This window comes from Heterocephalus glaber, unplaced genomic scaffold (genome assembly GCF_053883595.1).
Source record: "Heterocephalus glaber isolate CG9 unplaced genomic scaffold, H.glaber_assembly_v1.0 deba00001442, whole genome shotgun sequence".
NCBI classification, from domain to species: domain Eukaryota; kingdom Metazoa; phylum Chordata; class Mammalia; order Rodentia; family Bathyergidae; genus Heterocephalus; species Heterocephalus glaber.
The window spans coordinates 3,182,277-3,203,030 of record NW_028258296.1 but is presented as its reverse complement, the minus strand read 5'-3'; the positions used below and the strand labels follow the sequence as shown (position 1 = coordinate 3,203,030).

General features: G+C 46.7%; 1 protein-coding gene across 3 annotated transcripts in view; it reads right to left on the bottom strand.

The window, feature by feature from the left end:
* The window catches only part of Cachd1 (cache domain containing 1), a 174,720-nt gene that overhangs the window by 105,199 nt on the left and 48,767 nt on the right, over positions 1-20,754 (bottom strand). For all 3 annotated transcript variants that reach the window (XM_013071000.3, XM_021255596.2, XM_087212846.1), the window contains exon 2: positions 7,098-7,160. In XM_013071000.3, coding sequence (XP_012926454.2) covers positions 7,098-7,160 — 63 coding nt within the window. The remainder of the gene's footprint in view (positions 1-7,097; positions 7,161-20,754) is intronic.

The following is a 20,754-nucleotide window of genomic DNA, read 5'->3' as shown; positions in this document are numbered from 1 at the left end:
AATTTGACAACTTCAATGAAAGGAACACATTTCTGGGAAAAAAATTAAAACACCAAAATTGACACGTGTTGAAATAAAAAAATTTTAAAGTAAACAAGTAAGCAAACAAAAACCTACCACCACTGTAAAAGCAAAAACCCCACCCATGTGGGTTTAATTAAATGAACAAATTAATTAAATGACCAAAAACCTTCCCCCAGGGCCAGGGATTTAGCTCAGTGGTTTCACTGCCTGCCTCGAAAGTACAAGGTCCCGAGTTTGATCCCTGTTACCAAAAAACCTCCCCAAAACAAAAAAACCTTCCCCAAGGCAACTCCAGCCAGGTCCAGCTGTTTCTCTGTGAACCCACCAGATCTCTATGGAAGAGACAACACCAGTCTTGTTTGTGGACAGTTCGAAGGGGAGAACTGCTAGGGAAGCCCTGGATCAAAGGGCAGGGTGCAAATCCCATGGTTCCCGTACCACATTCATCTTTTCTGAAAGAATTCTGAAGTCCTCCAAAGTTTTGAAATGTCAATTATAAAAATATACTTGCACTTATTTCACTGAGTCAATTATTAACATAAACAATCACTAGAGAACTTGGGGAAAAGGTAGAGCAAACTTAGGTATCTACTTCATTAAGCAGATGCTGCAACAAAACTTTAGATATATTAGGCTTTATAAAATTCATGAGGCTTCATCAATCAATTTCACCTGATTTTTACATTTTTCTCTAGCATGGCAACTGGAAATATCTGAGTTGCGCACATGTCCTGCATTTGTGATACATATTTCGGGTGGCTGGCACAGTGGCACTGCGCGGCTGTCTTCAGAAAGGCAGGAGGATGTGCAGTCACGCTGTCTGAATTCCAGTGTCAGTACCACCACTTACTACTACGAAATCTGTTGTCCTTAACCCCTTCTGCAAAAACCTAACGCTACAGTAACAGCTACTGCCACTGTTCACTGCTAGTGTATGACACAAAGGACAAAGACACAAGTAGACAGAAAGATGGCGAGAGAGCCAGAGACAGGTGAGGCAGAGAGAAAGCTCCATGTGGAGCCGAGGGAGTGGACCTCTTCAGAGACAGGTCCGCTTTTACACCACAGGAAAGAACAGGGGGACAGCCCTGCCCACACGCACAGCCTGCATGGAGACCTGCGCCGTCCGGGGCAGCACTGTGGAATCCCCCGCGCTCTCTCTTCCCGTGCAGATGTGCTGGAGAAGCTGGACCTCACCGCGGAGGAGCCCGGACAATGTCCCGTAACAGTGCAAAGAGCCGTGGCTTGGGCTCTGGGAGAGCCGGGCCCAGCCTCTCCTCTCAGCAGTAAGCTCCCCTCTCTGGCTTTTGGGAACCTCACCTGGAAATGAGAAAAAAGGGCCTAGAAGCGCTCTGAAGCCAACCCCAGCTATGTCTGTTCTCCTCCCCTCCTTCCCAAGAGGAGGCCGGCAGGACGGCTGGACAGACCGACACCCCCGCCGCCGCTGGCCTCCAGGGCAGCCCGGGGTGTCCGGCTGCCAGCTCTGCTTGGCGTCCTTTTTTCACTAGGCCGTGTGTGCAGCGCATGGTGGCTGCATTCCTCGTGGCCAGTGGGAGCGCAAACAACACACTCGAATTCTTTTTATGTCCCCTGCTCTCCCCTCCTCCCTCCTTTATTGAGAGCAAAGTCCACCAGTCTCAGGTGGCTTTGATGCCTCCAGTGAGCAACTGAGGACCCCAAGAATCTCCATCTCCTTTTGGTTCTTCCTCACTGCTTTGTGTTTTAAGAGGCAGATTTTGTTGCTTCCTGGGCTTGCTTGAAAATTTATTTTTCTTGATTCAGATTCAATTTCACTTAATGCCTGTGCACACATACAACATAATTTCTTCCAGTGCTTCAAACAGGAATGTCTGCATGGGATTTTTATTTTTCTGAGGTTATTGCCATCATTTTTTGGCATCCAAACTACATACAGTGAACCAATCAAGGATTTAAAATACACTATTAGGCAATTTAGACCCAAACTCTGAGGATTCATTTAAAAGAATGGGTAAAAGAAAAGTTGTATGGTAAGAGTCAAGAACCATGCAATGTTTTTTCTTAGTGTTGTTGCTCAGTTTCTTGGTTGTTTCCTTGACCAGTGGCACTGACAGCACATTAGACTTCCTGCCCAGTTGCACAGCATGTACAAGTGAGACCCAACACCCAGGGAGACTGGAGGAGTAAAGGAGAGGACAAGAACGTGTGAGGGTGCAGTTTCATGAGCCTAGATGAGCAACGCTGGATTAAAAACCTTATGCCAGGGTTCTAGATGGTATAAAATATACAAAAAATTTTTAGAAACCCAAACAATAATAAAACCAAACACTCAAGCTTAGAGAGGGGGTTCCATTTTACCTAAAGATTGTGAGCACACAGGTTAATCGTGTTTTGGATGCCTAACCTATTTCTAGCTAACTGAACACATCCCACAGGCAAGTTACGGTTCTTCTTAGAATTAAGATGGGGCCCAAATTGGGGAAGGAACCAGGGCCAGGGGCACTGTGACCTTGAGCAAAGCAAGAGCAGGAAATCGGGGAAGAGGGCCAGGGCCAGGGCCAAACTCTGCTTTTGTCCTAGGAAGGCAGCACAAGTCGGAGATTCTGAGCTCCCACTGTGTGGTCAGCACAGGACAGCAGAGGTACCAGAACACCCCGGGGTGTGGGCCACATGGGAACGCCGAGCTGTCCACGCAGGAGCGACAGTGTCACGCGGCCAGATACGGAAACCTGGCATAAACATGTAGTCAGGAGGATCATGTGGTACCCGCACAAGGATAGATAAATGGACCAAGGGGACCCAATCCAACTTTGGCAAATGTGGAAACTCGATGTGAACAAATGACGGATCGTTCCAGAGACGATGCTGGAACATGTGAGGACCATGCAGGAAAAAGAAACATTAAAGAGCCGTTCCACATCCAATGCCAAAATCCATTCCTGGTCTTGGATGAGAGTGATTTTGGAAGATACATGGCAGAACATCTTTGCATCTTTGAGTAGAAATGAATTTCTTTAGCAGATTTCTGCTAAAAGCAGGAATCAAAAGAAAAGACTGGTTTGGAGCACTCATCTATAATTAAAATTTCAATTCTGTGAAAATATCATACCGTGAAAGGGGCCCCAAATCTGGAAGAACATATTTATAAAACATAAATCTACAGGACAATCTAATAGGATAACCTCCAACCACGTGTGGCTATTTTCAGTAAAATCAAGTAAGGTTTAATTACTAGAGGCACATTTCCGGCGAGCGGTAGTCATGAAAGGCCGTGTCACTCTTAATCAGTCACCCCTGATACTGGGCCCCCCTTCAGCACGAAAGCTCTGTTGGGTACCTGATCTAGACCATCTATAGGATTGCTAAAATAGGCAATTCAATTAAAAATGTCAACAGGGCGTTACTAGACATTTAACAGAACAAGGAAACCTTCTCAAAAATGTACTATAAACAGGCAGTCATTCCAATCTCAGCAGTAATCAGCATAAAACAAACTTAACCCATAAGAACATCTACTTTCGACTCTCCAACTCAGCAAGACTAAAAATCAAAGCCAGGCGTGGTGGTGTGCACCCACACCCAACTACTCAGGCTGAGGCAGAGCTAACGTTCAACCTGGACATCAAGACGAGATCCCGTATCTGGGAAAAAGAGAGTAGCAAGTATTGAAGAGGGCGGGGATCAGCAAATTCCTGCTACAGTGTCTCAGGAGGGCAGCCAGCATCTATCCACTCACACGAGCCACTGGAAAGCCAGCAATTCTACCTTAGAGAAGTGATTCTCGACAGGAGCAAATGATCGCCCCACCTCAGACACACACACACACACACACACAGCACACATCCTACCTGCAGTTAGCATGAGGCCGGGGTAACAAAGTTCTGCAATGGAAGCCAGACACATGGCACTCACCTGCCATCCCAGCACTAAGGGAAGCCGAGGCAGAAGGATTACACAGTTGGGAGAAAAAGGCTGACCCCCTCTTCCTCTGGACAAGTCACACAGGGCCTCTGTGTCCGGTGATGTTTTCTGTCTCTAGCTGGTGGTAGGTGGGATGTCCATCTTAAGGTGTTTATTCTATACCTACATGTCTGATACATGTCTTTGTATTTTGATAAATTTCACAATTCACAAGGAGCCAGCTTGGTTACCTGCTAGCATTCTAAAGTTTAAAGGAGAGAAAAGTGTGAATGTGATGAGGAGACACAGAACAGGAAGCAGCGGGGAGCCTTTCCCTACAGATTCCATCCTGGGCACAGTCTACCACGCCAGGCCTGGAGTTTCTGGGCAGCTCCTAATCAAGTCAAGAAGACACCAAGAATCTGTTTCCCTTATAAAATGAGGCTATCCACAGGAGTATCATGATAACGCAGCAATAAGCTTTTCAGTAAATGGAAGCTTGCATCATTGTTGTTACGATGACCACTGAGCTAAAGAGCTCTAAATTGTGCCACAGGAAAAGAAATTATTTAGGACCCGAGTACGCTAAAATTTAGGCTAAATGATCATGATGCTCTCCGCCTGCCAGACAGGAAAGGAACAAAGATCTGTTTGTCCAAGGGCTGTGTGGAGAGCGCATCCAGGCTCAGAGTAGGAAGAACTCCGCGACAACACAGACAGACCAGGGCTAGTTCCCGCCACCAGAATCTTTCAGGTGGGGACACAGTTAGCAGAGACTTCTTGCTATGCCTCTGGTCTGGATGTCCTCCCAAAGCCTCACGCAGTCAGAGGTGGCAGAACCTGGACTGTGTGATGCCGGGTTAAGGGCGTGTGATTACTGCAACAGTACACGTGAGTGAGTGGTTTGGCACCACCCTAATCCTGGTAGTCTGGATGGGATAAAAGAGGCAGAAAGACTTGGTGAAGGGCCCTTGTTGCCTTTGCTACCTTACGCGCACCATGTTGTTCGTCCTCTGCGATGCCCGTTTGCCGTCCCTGCCTTGGAGCCAACTGATTATGGACTGAAAGCTCTACAGACTGTGAGCTAAATAACTTTTGGTGCCAGATATTTTGTCTCAGCAAGGAGAGAAAAGTAATTAACACACTCTTCTTTGGATGAAAACGTATTTTTAAACTAAACTCTGTCAAATTAAAACACAGACAGCATACATTTGTGTCAAACTGATTTCGACAACTAGCTCTTTTTCTTAGGAGACTTGAGACCACAGGAACGGGGCTGTTTGGGCCCGGGATCCTCCTCCATGGTAGGACAGTCTCTGTCCTTACTTGGCAAACATTGCTGTGGTTAAGAATGGAAATGGCTTTGTACCAGGGCTCAATCAGCTGCTATAACTTTAAACAATTATTACTGCAGGCTTCCAGACTTGTTCCTAACTAGGTAGGTGAGGCGATGGTATCAGTCTAAGAAAACAAAACAGCTTTCCCATTTGAAAACAGCTAATGAAGAAGGCGTGCTGTATCTATTACTGCAAGGAAAGAGGCAAAACTGATAGCCCTGGATCGGTTTCTTTGAAATGTTATCAAATGGCCTCTGGCCGCCAAAAAAGTTTCCTCAACTATGCTTTGTACAGAAATCTTCTTCCACCAACACGCCTTTTGGTTTAATGACCCTAATGTACTTTCCAGCTTCCTGGGATAGAAATAAGATAGGAATTATGAAGATTAGACCTGGTGCAGAAAACCACATTGTATTCACCACAATTTCAGGTCATTACTTTAAAATAAATATAGAAAGCTAAGCAAGACAGTATATAGATGACTACTTTAAATTTAACCAGCGGAAACCAATAAAAATGTCAATCTCTATAAATAGGAAATGCTCAACTTCGAGATTAAGCCACAATAATTTATTATAAATAAATATCGTACAAATAACTTCACTCTGCTGGGACCTGCAAAGCTTTTCCTATTTGTGTAGTGCCTCTGAAGCTCAGAGCAAGCCTAAGCTGTTCTCCATGAATAAAATAAGGGCAGGGACTCAAAAGAGTGTAAGCTGTACATTTTATTATAATTGTCCTTTTATTTTGTGGACGCACTCTGCTGTAGTCTGGTTCTTAGCTTGGTTCTGCTCTGTTTTGTTTTGTTTTTTACTTAAGTTTCAAACCTGGCTTCACGTTACCAGGGGACGGTCACATTCCGTAATGAAGTTGGTGGATTAGCTGAAATTAAAACCGACTCCTTTTTACCACTCTTGTTTTCAAGCCCAGATCAATTATTTATGGCCAGGGTCACCAACACTACATTTTAATTTAGGAGGGCATCTATTTGAAGCCCGCTATAAATAAAGTAAATAGAATCTGGCCTCAAAATTTCTCGACTTCTCAGGGCACTGAAAGAAGAAGAAAGGAGCAATACAAGAGAAGAAGACAGGAAACGAACAAGGGAAGCCAGCTTCCATGGAGGCGTCTTGAAGCCAGAACCGTTCACATAAATAATTTCATTGTACTCTCAGTTAATGGGGCAGCGTTTGATTCTTACGACCTAAGGTAGATGTTAGGATCGCTCATTCAAGACTGGGAAAGTGTTCGGCCGCATTTGGGGGTGCACATCTGTAAACCCAAGGCTGAAGTAGGAGCAGCACAAGTTCAAGCCCATCCTGGGCAACTTGCTGGGATTCTGTTTTCAAAATAAAAGAAAAAGGGCTGGGGATGTGGCTCAGTGGTAGAGCACTTGCCTAGCATGCACAGGGCCCTGGTTCATCTTCAGTACCAAAAAAGCTAGAGAAAAAGAAAAAGATTGGACAACTCCAACTCCAAAAGGGTAAAGTGTTTATGCAGGTCACAGAGCAAAGAGGAAACAGGATTTAAAACTGATTCCAAAGCCTGGGCACTTATTTTCTACATTAGGGGAAATAATTTTAAACATTTTTAGCTTTAGGATATTTAGGGATGTTCAAAACAAAAAAAAGAATTAAATACACTCAAGATATGTATCCCAAACTGCAGAAAAACAGCCACATAATTATTATTTCAAGACTTCTGAGAACTTGAAGCATAAGGTTGTCTCCCAGCAGGGATAAATGTAGATGGAAGTATACGAACAAAGAACGCATCTAGGGGAGACCTGGGCAAGAATGAGGGAGCTGCCTGGGGAGGAGATGGAGGCCACAGATGCCAGGCCCGACGGCTCCTTACCTGCTGAACTTCACTTTCTCCGTTGGAGACTTTCTCCGTGTAAACAAAGGAGTTGAATATGCGCTACAATGAAAAGAAAACAGACAAATGTTAGATTTTCCAAACCAGACAGTCATTTTCTGTATGTGTGAGTGAATAATTTGTTGCATAAAACACAAACAGAATCAAGCAGAAAAAATTTAATTGAAATACAGTGATTTTACAGAGAGAGAGAGCCAAGTATCATCAGCCGGAGTCAATCACGCTCACATGAGCATTACCCAGGGACTTCTGCAGTGAAATAAACCAGATGACACACTAGAGTTTTCATTTTCAAAAATACATTTAATTACAGATTTCGGGAGCCTGTGCATTTTACCCGACTGATATAATCTGATGAAGCGGTGTTGCTCATTTCAATCCTGCACTCCCTGAATGCAGTAATTGTTTACAGACACTAAAATCTAATGCAATAAAGCTCTTTGAAAAGGATTCTTTCCATACTCTCTCATGTCCCTGTGCAGCCAGAACCTACCCGACATCACCTGTCACCTGCATTACTCAAGCGCCCTGGGGAGTGGGACTAGACGGGGCTCGCCGAGTCTGTGTGGCCAGAACGGAGGACCAGTGCTCACCTGCGGGGTGCGAGGCCAGGGTGGCACACGGCGCACGGCGCACGGGCCTCCTCCTTGTCCCTACCCCCTGTGGGCCCCTGTCCTGAATGAGCAACCCCAAGAAGTGAACACGGGACCGGTGAAAAAGTGAGGCTCCAAGTGAGGAACCTATCAGAGACAGAACAGAAAGACAGGGAGCGGCCTCCTCGTTTATCTTAGAGCTTCCAGGAGCCCACAGAACTAACTCCCTGGATGAGTAAGGAGTCGGACCTGGAGACAGCAGCCAAAATTCCCCTTCTCCCTTCTGGGCTGCTGCCAAGTTTGTTGGCCTCTGGCACAGCCTCCAGATGGTGGAGCACACCTGGCGAGGGGAGAAGACGAGCCCCAAGTTTATCAAGGCCTGGCAGCTGGAGGGCATGCAGACGAAGGCCGGGCTGTGGGCTGCAGGCTGCAGGCTGTAGGCGGGAGAGCGGAGACAGCACACTCGGGAAGGACACACTGGACCCGGCAAGAATCGCAGCTCCTCGAGGTGCCCCCACCTCCTCCAGGGTGCCTGCCACGGGCCCTTTCCTTCCTCAGAACCACTCTGCCCATTCGGATGTTTCCAGGACGGAGCTTCAGCGATATCCACAATGACAGCATTGCCTGCATTTATTGACTGCTCAGTATGGGACTGACGCTACTCCAAGCCTGTCACATTTACTCAGCGGAATCTTCAGAAACCCCTCTGCTATGTCTGGAGGCCCCAGCATGACCCCCATGGTACAGAGGAGAAAACCGGAGCATATCCAATGAAAGCCTCGTGCCATGCACACAGTGGGCCTCCTGTGCGTATCTCAGTTAATCTCCACGCAAAGATTACTCAAACTCTAGAGACAAAAACTAAGACCCAGAGAGGTGGAAAAGGTTGCTCAAAATGACTCAGCAAGGCTGGAGTTTGAACCCAAGCATGTGGCTTCTACACCTGGTGTTCCTAACTTTACGTCTCCTAAGAGTCTGCTACCTGGCTGCTTTACACATAAATAATTATCCTGTTGAGCCCTAATCCCTGAACATAACAATACAACCAACAACCCCTATGTGGATTGCAAAATGCAAACAAATCTGAAAAGTTCTGTCTAACATTTGTTAGTAAAATATGACGTGCGGAATTCATCTGGCAGTAAATCCTAACTAGGACTGATGTGCTTTTGTAGCCCTTATTAAGCCACAAAATCATTCATTTGATGCACATACCAATTAATGCATCTGAGTATAGGGTTCTGCTCCAGAGCTCACAGGGTTGTTTTATCATCAAGGGACATCAGGATTCTGCACCCTGAAACACATCTCATTTTGGAAAGGGACCGTGAACCTACAGGTGTGTGTTCCTGTAGCTCTCAAGTTCCAATGCCACTACCAGCCACAACCCCAGAACAGGTGCTATGTTTTTATACAATGTGCTTTTCAAAACTGCTCAGCACCAAGAGTATGTTTTTATTAAACATTAACCCGACTGGTGTAATGGCCCCAGATCTTCATGAATGCAGTCAACTGCTTCTTCTGCTTTAGCAGCGACAGCCCAGTGACACAGCCTCAGTTCTGACCCAGAGAGGTGGCCGGGAGAGGAGGCTAGCACTGCCCCAGGCCAGCGAGCTCCAGCCAGAGCCACAAGGGGCCGGATCAGAGACCTCCTTCTCCTGCTGTTAAGGTGAATTCCTCGGAAGTAATGAATGAGTTCTCACCAGGGCTGGCTCAGGAGGCTGCTCCAGTTCCTATTTGACTTATTATCTGAACAGTATACATGGCTAATATTTTTATGTAGACCGTTTTATGGCTTGTAAACACTTTTATATTCTGTACACCTAATAAATGTGGATGAGTAAAATAAAAAATTAAATGCAGTCTAAAAGTCCTCGGTGTGAGCACGGAGATTCTGTGCACGCCTGCGGCACTCCACCTATCCAACGGGAGGGCAGGGTGGCTTCACTCCCTCTCCTTCCCCAGGTGGCAGTGCTGGGGAGGCTGGGGTTAGGGCTTTGGACACATCTGGTGCAAGACAAAAGGTCGGTCTCACGTTTGTGCACAAGACCTCAAGGTCCAGCTTAATTTCCACCTCGTGTTAGGTCAGGGACCAGAATCACCTTTCTTAACTTGGGGACTGTGAAGCTCAGCTCTCCAACATTCGGTGCCTTTATAGCTTACAATTTCAGAAGAATTACTGCATTTGATCCTCCCAACAACCATTTGTGGTAGGTAGGGCAGGGATTTGAAATCACATTTTACAGCTTCAAAAACCTTGAGTCCAATAGTTAGAAAACATATCCCAGGTCAAAAACTGAAATCCAAGGCCTGAACCAAGGTCTTAAGTTAAAAACAGGCATTGCTTTTAGCTGAACTATTAAATTTATTTACATCACCTTTTTGTTCTAGAAAGCGTAAAATTTTTTTTTTAATTTGAAAAACAAGATTCGAGCATTTTCTACCTTTTCTATTTTAAGCAAGGTACCATGTCAGGAGCAATTCAAGAGTCCCAGGCACGGGTTTTATTTTTATACTTTCTATGGCTATGTGAAATTACAGGAAAAAACCAAATACTATGGGTTGTTTTGTGGGAGGATGGTAATGCGAAAGCCAAGAATTCAAAATTATAGAACCTCACTCACATCTTGGTGACCTTGAAGTAAAGATTCGCTTTGGTATTAGACAACTTGAAAAATGGAATTGGAAAGGAAAAGATTTCCTAAAATGTGAAAATGAGGAGCAATCCTGACAGGTGGGCTCCTTCAGTCCCCCCTTCCACGAGGTGCTTGGGGTGACAGGCTGTGTGGGGGCGGCTCCATGCTCCGTTCCTAGTGGTCACCGCCCCTTGTCCTACCTTCCTGGCCAAGCAAAGGAATCCCAGAAACGTGAGGCCTTAATCTGGGCACAACTGGAAGGCAGGCAAAACTCTCCTCAGTTTCCAAGTTCCAGGACACGAAGCCCAAGTACTGCCCGCTACCACCCCTTACTCTGTAGTGTTCTAAAAATTCCTCTAATGCTCAAAGTAAAACATGTGCTTCACTGCGTAGTAAAATAATCATCAAAATAGGTGTGGCGTTTTAAAGTTGTTTTTGAGTAGAAATACTTCATTGAACCCTCACGAGTACTTGAATTTATTTCCATAATTAAAGGAAAACAATAAACTGTCTTATGCTCCCGAGAACCATGTACTCTGATCTAAAGACCAAACTGACCTTTCCCTCATCTACCTCCACGTGTTGGAAGCCAGTGGTGACTTCCAGGGTTAACGACGTCTTCTGGCCCTCTTTAGTGCGCACATCTGCTCATGGAAGACAAGGGCATCACTGAGCACAGCATCGTTACTGTCAGAGCCCCAGTCTGGAAAACTCCGAGCCCATCAGCAACCGAAAGCCACATCGTGATAGATTCAGTACACGCACATTGTGGAATGTGCAGCAAAGAGAATGAGCGACAGCAATCCCCATCGACATGGGGAAATCTCAAACACAGTATCGAGGGACACAAGCCAGACGTCAGCATACAAACTGCACGATTTCATTCACATCAGGTTCAAAACCAGGCCAAAGGAATCCCTGTTACCAGTCTGGGCAGTGGTTACCCTCCAAGGGAGAATGAACTGGACACGACTGGGAGGGGCTTCCAGGCCTGGTGGTGCACACCTGTAATCCCAGCACTCAGGAGGCTGAGGCAGGAGGATCACCGTGAGTTTGAGGCCAGCCTGGGCTACATAGCGAGTTCAAGGCCAGCTTGGACTACACAGTGAGACTGTCTCAAAAAAGTAAAATAAAATGTACTCAAGTGTTTTCATGTATTTTTAAAGCTATGCATTTTCAAAAAGAAAGACCAAGAATCTGTAGTTGGGTTATGATAAATAGGCAAAGAAAAATGTAAACCTTGACCCCTAATCCAGCTGTAATCAGACTGGACCAACTGGAAAGTCACAGCCATTCAGATAAGCTCCCCTAGCCTTGCTGAGGCTGCATACTAGCTGCTCCCAACAAGATGACATGGACAACAGGTCTTCGCTCCCCAGGTTCCCGCCCAGTGGTACCTAGCAGACTGCATTTTCAGCAAGGAGCAAAGTTGTCATCCAGCCTGGGGTTCTAAACACACCCCACACGATTTAACCAAATCTGCCCTTTGCATATTTCCTGTTTTCATTTCCTAAGCCTTCCCCCTCCGCACAAGAGGATGTTCGGTCCAAGTCACAGCCTAGCAATCACTGGACTCCGCTGAGAAGGGGTGGAGAGGCACCTCCCACTGTGTGTGGTGTGTGTGTGTGTGTGTGTGTGCGTGCATGCGTGACCCGTGTTCCCACACCCACCTCCTCGATTTACCCTTCCAACACCGTCTCCCCCCATCTTTCTATCTAACTGAGCCTGCATAGCAGATGCAAGGGGACTTCACTTCCGGTCAGCCCCACCCCCAGGCTTTGCTGAAAGCCCAGGGGCCAAGGGCGAGCCATCTCCAGTCTGCCCTAGTCTGCTCAAACTGGGACAGGGGAGGAGCAAGGAGCTCACCATCTTCAGCTCTGGAAGTTGGCCGACACTGACAGTGCTGTCACCTTAAACTTCAAAAGTCTCTGGACAGGGAACTGATGGCAACAAATGCATGACTTTAGGCTCCACAAAGCAAAGCCCATGAATAGTCTCGGACCAGGTTCTGGGTGCCCTGCTGCCCATTAGACATTGTCTGACCATTTAACCTTGCACTGTGAGCCACATGGAAGGCCCAGGAGAATTGATGTTTTCCGAAGAGGAAATCATCTGCTTTCTAAGGTCACAAATCCACTGCCATAAATCTCAGTCACTAACTTAATCTGTGGACTTGCTCGTTCTGGATACAGGTGGCTCCGAATAGTAAGAGTATTGCAAAGGTTACCATGAACAGGACAAATTGCAAGTCACCAAAATATCCACCAAGGGAATGATTACATTACTGTTTATCCTGTCAAAAGCATACTGTGTATGGCTCCTAAAAGCATGTTTATATGATATTTGTTATTGTTTAAATTTTAGAAACAGCGTTTAATATGCAAATATTTTAATGCATGTGTACAGGTAAGCGGCTCATGATGATGCCATCATGGATGTTACACGGGCATGGAAACCCAAGGCCCGCATGACACATGTGTGAACACTGACATTCTCCTAAGCTGACTTCCCCGATGCTGACCATTAGTAAATATGTGTGGTCACGTCTGGTGTGCAACTGGCCTTACCCGATGTGGTGGGTAGAGCTGTGGGCAAGGATCTTCTTCCAAGGGAAAACTTTGGTAAAATTGAGCAAAACAGCGACTGCGCTTGCCTGTGCATGATGGATCTAGACCATATTTTCTTTCCTTCCTCCTCTCATCCCGAAACTGAGCACATACTCCTTTGTGACTGATAGTGACAGACATTTAGGGGTAGGGCTCGAGTCTCCAAAGAACCATTTACCCCACATCACCACCTCCGAGAAGAGAGACACAGGGACTTAGGTTTGATCCTTACCATACAAACGAGACCTTGAACACCACAGCGCCTGGCAAGAGGCCAGGCTGTTCCAATCTGATAACAAAGGGAAATGCTTGCTTTCTGAAAACCGTGGCCAAGGAAGAAGCCCACATTGGGAATTTAAAATTAATCGGTGACACAATAGATGGCCTTGTACAAATCAAGTGGGGCCCCAGGTACACAGGGCTCGACCCCACAGGCTTCCTGGTTTTGTTTCAAGGTTGCTACAAATAATGCTAATAGCTCATGCTTATAAAAACTTACCAGCTCCCAGGCGCTGGGCACCTAACACAGTAATTCACGCCCCTCATAAATATGAAGATGAATTTACAGAGCAAGCACTCAAGACATTACAAACATATTCTACACACCACTGTGACAGCCTCTCTGCTGGGATTCTATTCCACCACAGTCAGTCTTTTAAGAATATTCTCTTAATGATAGTTATTCATTGACAGCTGGAAATATAGGGAAGAAAAACTATGTCTGCATAGATATTAATTAATAATTAATAATTCAATATTAATATTAATTCAAGTCCCACACCTCAACTGGACACGGTGCTGATGGTAATTTGTCCTTTCCACAAACTTTTGCGGCAAAGCCCGTCTATGAGCAGGGCACAGTGGTGCCCACCTGTAATCCCAGCACTGAGGGAGGCCGAGGCAGGAGGATCACAACTTCCAGACCTGCCTGGGCAACTCAGCAAGACTCTGTCTCAAAAACTGAAAGGGACTGGGGATGTAGCTTAGTGGGAGAGAGCCCTAGGTTTGATACCCAGTGTTGGGAAAAACAGAAAAGACTGTCCTTGCTACAATTAAAGTGGAACATAAAGAAGAAACAAAAAAAAGCTGTTGTCCCCTCAGGAAAAGCCAATGCTGCTTACGATTTCCTTCCAGTTTGAAACAGTTTCTGGGTCCTACCCTTACTACTACACATTCTCTGAGGCCTGGCCCACCGTGACCCTGCCGCATGGCCTGGACACACAAGGCCCGCAAGCATGCTGCAGCCAGAGTGCACAGAGCACCATTACATCCTGGCTGGTCTCTGCCGGCTAATGGAAGGGAGGCACGGAGGCACCTTTCTCCTTAAGACAAGGCGTGTCACACTCCACAAGCAAGGTCTCTTCCCATCTTTTTCCTTCCCAGTGTCTTCAGGTGCTGGGCTAACACACAGGCACATGCACGCATGCACGCGCATGCACGGCCTCTAACATTTCCAACCAATGTGCGCTCTGAACTATGGGAAGGGGGCCTCAGATAGCCTCAAGTTGGTGACAAGTGTCACCTTCACAAAGGGCTGCCTGTTTGGGGCCACTCTGCCCCTCAAAAGGAATTACAGCCCAAAAAGGAACAGTCTGGTGTTAGCAGGGAAAATCTAAAGCAATCCTCTCAGCTAGCAAGGCTCTAGTCTCCATTGCTTCACTGCCCATTCAAGCGTTCAAAACCGGGCCATGGGTGGGGAAACACAAACCCAGGGAGCAGAGCGGAACAGGCTGGGAGCGCTTCTGGAAACGCAGAAGAGGTTCTGAAGGGTTACTGGGCTTTGTGTTGTTGTTGTTTTGGCTTTCAAAGAGGGTGAGGAAAAAAGGCAAGCAAATTGGTTCCACATGTTGGAAAGAGCCAGCCAGGGCCTGGTGGAACGCGACCTAAGTTATATTCACGACAATGCTCAGGGAAAGGCTCAGAAACCCAATGCTTTGCCCAGACACTTTGCAGGCGCTGCCAAATTTCCATCCTGACACTCACTCTCCTGATTCCCGATTCCAAACCCCCTCATCCCCAACCCTAGATTGCCATGAAGGTAATGAGAGAGAGAGAGAGAGGAAGGGAGAGTGAGGAAAGACAAAAGAGAGGAAGGAAAGACAGGAGGGAAGGAGGAAGCGGCTGCACGCTCACTCTTGGGGGATGGCACTTCGTCTGTATACGCCTCCCAACTTCAGTGTTCTGTGGGCACCAGACCTCACTCAAAGAAAGGACTCTGGGGCTCGGCTCACGAAGGACAAAGGGAACAGGAGACCCGGGAACCATGAGCCTTGCAGATGCAGCAGCTGACACCCAGTTACTGTCTGTGTCCTCTCTGGAGGAGTCAGGTCCCTGCCCTTAAAGGGCTGCACTTGTACTTGGAGCCATTAGTAATAATTATTAGAAGAAGCACAAGGGGCAGTAACAGTGGATAATGTAACGCAGGCTCCCACATGTTGGCCCAGCCCAGGCTCCTGCTGAATTCTCCGGGAGGGGAAGGGGACCTCGAGGAGGAGCTGGGGTGTGGCTTGGCTTGGAGGTGGGATTTCACCAGGGAAAGAAACAAAGAGCTCCCAGGTTAGGGTTTTAGTGCATTCACCACCAGGCTCTGGCCCATAGCTCCATCCAGAAAACAAACCTAGGGCAAGGGGCTGCTCCAGACCAGGGATACAGGAGGAAGCCGAGCAAAACTTCCCCTCTGTGGAGATTCCACAGGACCGGCCCTGCCTCCCTCACCAGCCCGGGCTATGTGGAAATGGGCACCTAGAGATGAGGGTGCCGCTTCTCACCTGGAAAAGCTCGAATCCTAGAGAGGCTGAGACGCCCAAGGTTAGGATTTGAAGTCCTAGGTGGTGACCGAAAGCCAAGTTTCTAAAGTGGAGATTTTGGAAATGAAGTGGAATTCAATGGAACCAGCAGGCTGGGCAGTTGGTGGAGGGTTTTCAAGCCAGGGAAGGGAGTTCGATTTTATGCAGATGGATAGGCACTTAGTAGATATTTTTACATGGTTAAGTGAATAAATGTCTATTTGCCAAGAAATAAAGAGCTGTTAAAAGGATTTTAACTGGGGAGTGATAGGATGAGATCAGTGTTTTAAGAATGTTTATGTCCCCACGGTCAGAGCCTTACAACCACTTTCCTAAACTATTCCTATGCTTCTCATCCAGCTGAGGCATTGAGAAGCTGGGACAGCATCCAAGAGCTGAGGGCAACCCTAAGAACCAAGTCAGTGGATCCCAGGGTCTGGGCTCCCTCCCGGGAAGACTCCAAACTCCTCCGGGCACCCTGCTAGCCCATTCTGGAGCTCAACAGCGCTTGCATGGGCCAGTATTTTGGATGACACTGAGAAATACTTGTTTAAAAATTTTTTCAATAACATAATGAGCATCAATTGTTGGAGTTTAAAATGAAGTTGCCATGCTGTATCCTGTCTGAGATGAATACTAGTTTCTGATACTTCAAAACATGCTCCTGGGAAGCTGTGTGGGGTGGTTTCCCAATGAATCATTCACTTACACCACATCCGAAGAGAAATTTTATAAATGTGATCTAGGTATATTCGTTTAAATAGATGCTTTTGCCATATGATGGTTAATGACAGAAACTGTCAGGCAAAACTAATAATGTCCAATTATACCTCCCTAAGCCAACGTTCCTTCACCTGTAAGATGGGAAGCTAAGTGAGATTCTACCTCACATCAGGAGCCCAAAATTTCCATCTGCAATTATGCCAGAATTTTACTGAAATGCCAATTGCTAGGTTTTTGAAAAGCTACTAATGCTAAAGTATCTTCTGTCATGTGGGCGTTTCAAGAAAATTATACCTGATGAAATCCGTTAAAAATATTTATAAATATATCTCTGAAATGTACAGCATGCCAAGTGTTGATGGATGAATATTTTAAAGATGAAAACAAAACAGAATCATTCTTGAAAACAATGAGGTGAAATGAGGCTTCTGAGACGGCAGCCTGCGTGGAATGCAGGTGACACTAGTGAGACCTGGAAGCTGTTGGAATCTCCAATACCAGGTCCCAGCACCTCCCTGCGAGGGCTGAGCAACGCATGCGGACAATGACTGCGGCCCAATATCTTGGTTGAATGGTGGGTCCCGGCCTCCAGATTCACAGTGGAATCTCATCAATAAATTCGAGGCAGAAATGTTTTTCAAGTTATTAGTGTCAACAAAAAGGAAAAGAGGCATTTAAAAGGAAATACACTGCTCATTTGCCACATACAGCAGTACGTAAATTTGCACCCCATTTCCTGACTTGCAAACTGGAGCTGGGCCAGCATGCACAGCCTGAGCTCCCTTCGTACACTGGGAGCTTAACAAGCAGTGACTGTGAAAAATCCCGTGAAGAAAGCAACTCTTCCCAGAAACAAAGCCATCTGGGATTAGCACCGCTGCCAAATTGGCATTTCCAAAGCCCCCCGAGGTGGGAAGATGTCCCCAAAGCAACTTTTTCAGGAAACAGTTTTGACAGCGCCCCCCCCCCAGGCTTCTCCCAGTCTCCTTGGAGACCCACATGCGCAGAGGGATGGGTCTCTCCCCGCCTCATTCTCATCCCCAACGCGACCACCTTTGTCCAGAGCAGGCGGCACAGTGCTGACCTAAAACTCCACTTCCACTGAGATGCCCACAGGGGCCCAGGGACGGGGCCGGCAACACTAGCGACATGGGCGGGGCGGGGGGCTGGGATTCACTGCCACCAGGTTTGCTTTCAGAATGGACGTGATCACCAGTCTGGCATGCTGTATTTGACAAACTAAGGAAAGTTGGCACAATCACCAGTATGCATCCCACAAGCGTTTAATAAATAAGTAAAACATTTGGTATGGTTGCTCTATTTTTCTTTTGGTTTCCTGAGACAGTCTCACAACATAGTCCAGGGTGGCCCTGAACTTCATAGTGAATGAAGTCCAGTCTGACCTAGAACTTTTGGCAATCCTCCTGCCTCAGCCTCTTGACCACCAGGATCACAGGCGTGTGCCACTACACCCAGCCTGGCTTGTTCATGTGACAGAAGAATAAACCAAGTATCTGTGGAGCTATGTAGCGGCCACACCAGCTGAGACAGGGCCAAATATCTCTAGCTTTCAGCTCCCACTAAAGATTTTGACCATGCTCATTTCTCATGTAATTTTCAAAATCTGGCTGTACTGGATACTGAATTAAAAACCAAACCACATTTATTTACACCGCAATGCCAACTGGAACAGGATGATACAATATATTCTCTGAAAGTACTGAGCAAGGTTGAAACCAGAACATCAAATTATTCTCCCCACCAAGTAAATATTTTATCTGGCTGGAGCCCCTGAGAGGGAGTGGGGAGGAGGGTAAGCTCGGGCTCTGGACGCTGGACCCACGCTGACTGTGGCTTGGGCCAGAGCTTCTGTCTTCCGATCTCTACAAATGGGTACAGCATTACTCATCTACTACTGGGAGCGAGGATAGCGTGGGCAGTGCCATCCAGGTGGCTGGTGCAGGCGGCCCACTGGCCGATGTTCCACAAGTCCTGCTCCAGGGAACTTCAAATTGACACTTCGACTGTGAATACCCTGGAGTGTTAGGAATGGTCTCTCTGTATTGAGTTTCTGAAAAATCCAAATTTCTGGCATACATTTTGCATTCCAGGATAAACTTTTAAGAAAGAAACTTTTAAGAGAGACAGACAGAGACAAAGAGATAGAGATAGAGACAGAGGAAAGAGAGGGAGGAAGGAGGAAAGACAGAAGAAGAAAGAAAAGGCGAAGGAGGGAGAGAAGCATCAGCTGTTACCAAACTACTTGGGGAAAAGTGAAACGTTCCAAAACTTCAGGCCCTGGCAGCTACTACAGGCCCTGTGTCCACCAAGTTCAGAAGTTTTAGACTTCCTGTGAGAACAGAGGAAGAAATGAAGGAACAAAGTGCTCTGACTGGCACTGTCTCTGGCTTCCCACTAACTTGGTGATGCATGACAAGGTGACACCCTCTGATCTCTTCTCATATCCAACATGTGGCAGAGGCAAGCTGCTCTTCCCACACTGCTGGACTTCCCAAAGTCAAAGCCAAAGGCTGGATTCAGGTCCAGAGCCCTCGGCCCCTCCAGCTGCTCTTACATCCCAGGCTTAGCCCTTTCCATGGTCTAGTAAGCAATGTTCTGGAACATTCTGGAACATTCTAGGACATTCTGGAAGTCTTGCCAGTTGTGGCCCAGCTCTTCCTGTTGCTGGACTCAGGCAATGGGGCAGCTGGAGACAAGGCTCCGGGGAATTCAGCACTGTGTCAGGCCTGTCCTTAATGAATACTGAAGTAAACTAAAAGATGGCACAGCTGTACTGCCTTCTCTGTTAAGAGTGAATTTGTTAAAGAGAACTATTTGAAATGCAGAGCGCTGGCAGCCTGCTCGGCGTTTCTTTGTTTATTAGCAGTTGCAAAACCCCAGGTGACGCTGGTCCATCCTCAGCCGAAGGGAGCCTGGGCTCTGCTACTGCACAAGGAGGAGTTGAGTCCTGGCTACTGCATCCCCGGGTCTTTTAGGGGGGCTGGAGCAAGCAGGAAACGGTGCTTCTCACAGTGCCCATGGTGCATGAAGGACCGGAGGGGCTTTCCACGCGGGCACAGTGGTGCTGCATCACCATCATCGGGCTGACTCACACAGACTTAACTCCTGCTAGAGGCTTGGGGGGGGGAAGCCTTCATTTTCACTCCTTCTTTCTTCCTCAAAAGAGGTAGAGAACTGAAGACTGATACATTCTTTTCAATTAATCATTCCAGGAAAGAGCCAGTCCCTTAATAACGGCAAAACCCAAAAACACAGTGGTGTGATGCCTTTAGCTCTTTTGGGAAGACAGCCAGAAGAGGACTAGCTGGGTGGAATGGAATTTCTGTTTCAGTGTTTTGAGGAATCTCCATGCTGATTTCCATAGTGGCTGTAACAGTCTACACTCCCACCAAGACAGAGGAGTTCTTGTTATTGCTTTCTTTTCACCATTCTTTCTAGAATGTTAAGTGCAATAAATCAGACATACAAGCTTACATGTTGCATAGCTTCTCCCAGAAACCCAAGGTATAAATAATTTTCAAAAAATAAAAGTGCTGTAGTTAACATCTTCCCACAGACTTAAGAGCAATCGCTGAGATCTTGTCAGTGACTTCCATGTCTGCATCCAGCATTATTTTAGATGTTTAGGTTGTTATGCTTAAATGTCTAGAAAGGAAAGAGGGACTCGGTGTGGCACTGAGATGTGAGAAGTGACCGGCCCCAGGGAACGCTGTTGTCCTTGCAACAGGGACAGCAGAGAAGCGGGGTGCCCAGTGCTCATGTCCAGTGGAACCTCAGGCACAATGCTGACCACAACTTCCAGCTTAACAGGAAGAGGTCTGTGCTATCAACCTCAACACAAAGGGCATCTGACTTTTATTGCTGGGCTTGGCGTAGCTGAGGGGACTTCAAATCATGCTACTGGCTGGGGGTGGTGGCACATGCCTATAACCCCAGCACTTGGGAGGCTGAGGCAAGAAGATCGTTCCAAGTTCAAGGGCAGCCTGGACTACATAGTGAGACCCTGTCATAAAACAAAAACAAAAACAAAACAAAAATCATCCTAACTATGGACTCATCAAGGTCAGCCTTGATTTGTGTCTTTTACTTTATTCCAGCCAATCAATCTTTAGCAATGATAAACGATAAAAATGTGAATTTAGGCAAACTCATGGAAGACGTAGAGGCAAAACCAAGAAGATATGGAAATAATAAGAAGTTAATAATAATAAAGTGACATTAAAGGGCAGGGCAATGGTCCGTCTCCTCTGGGCCTGCAGCAGAACAATTTG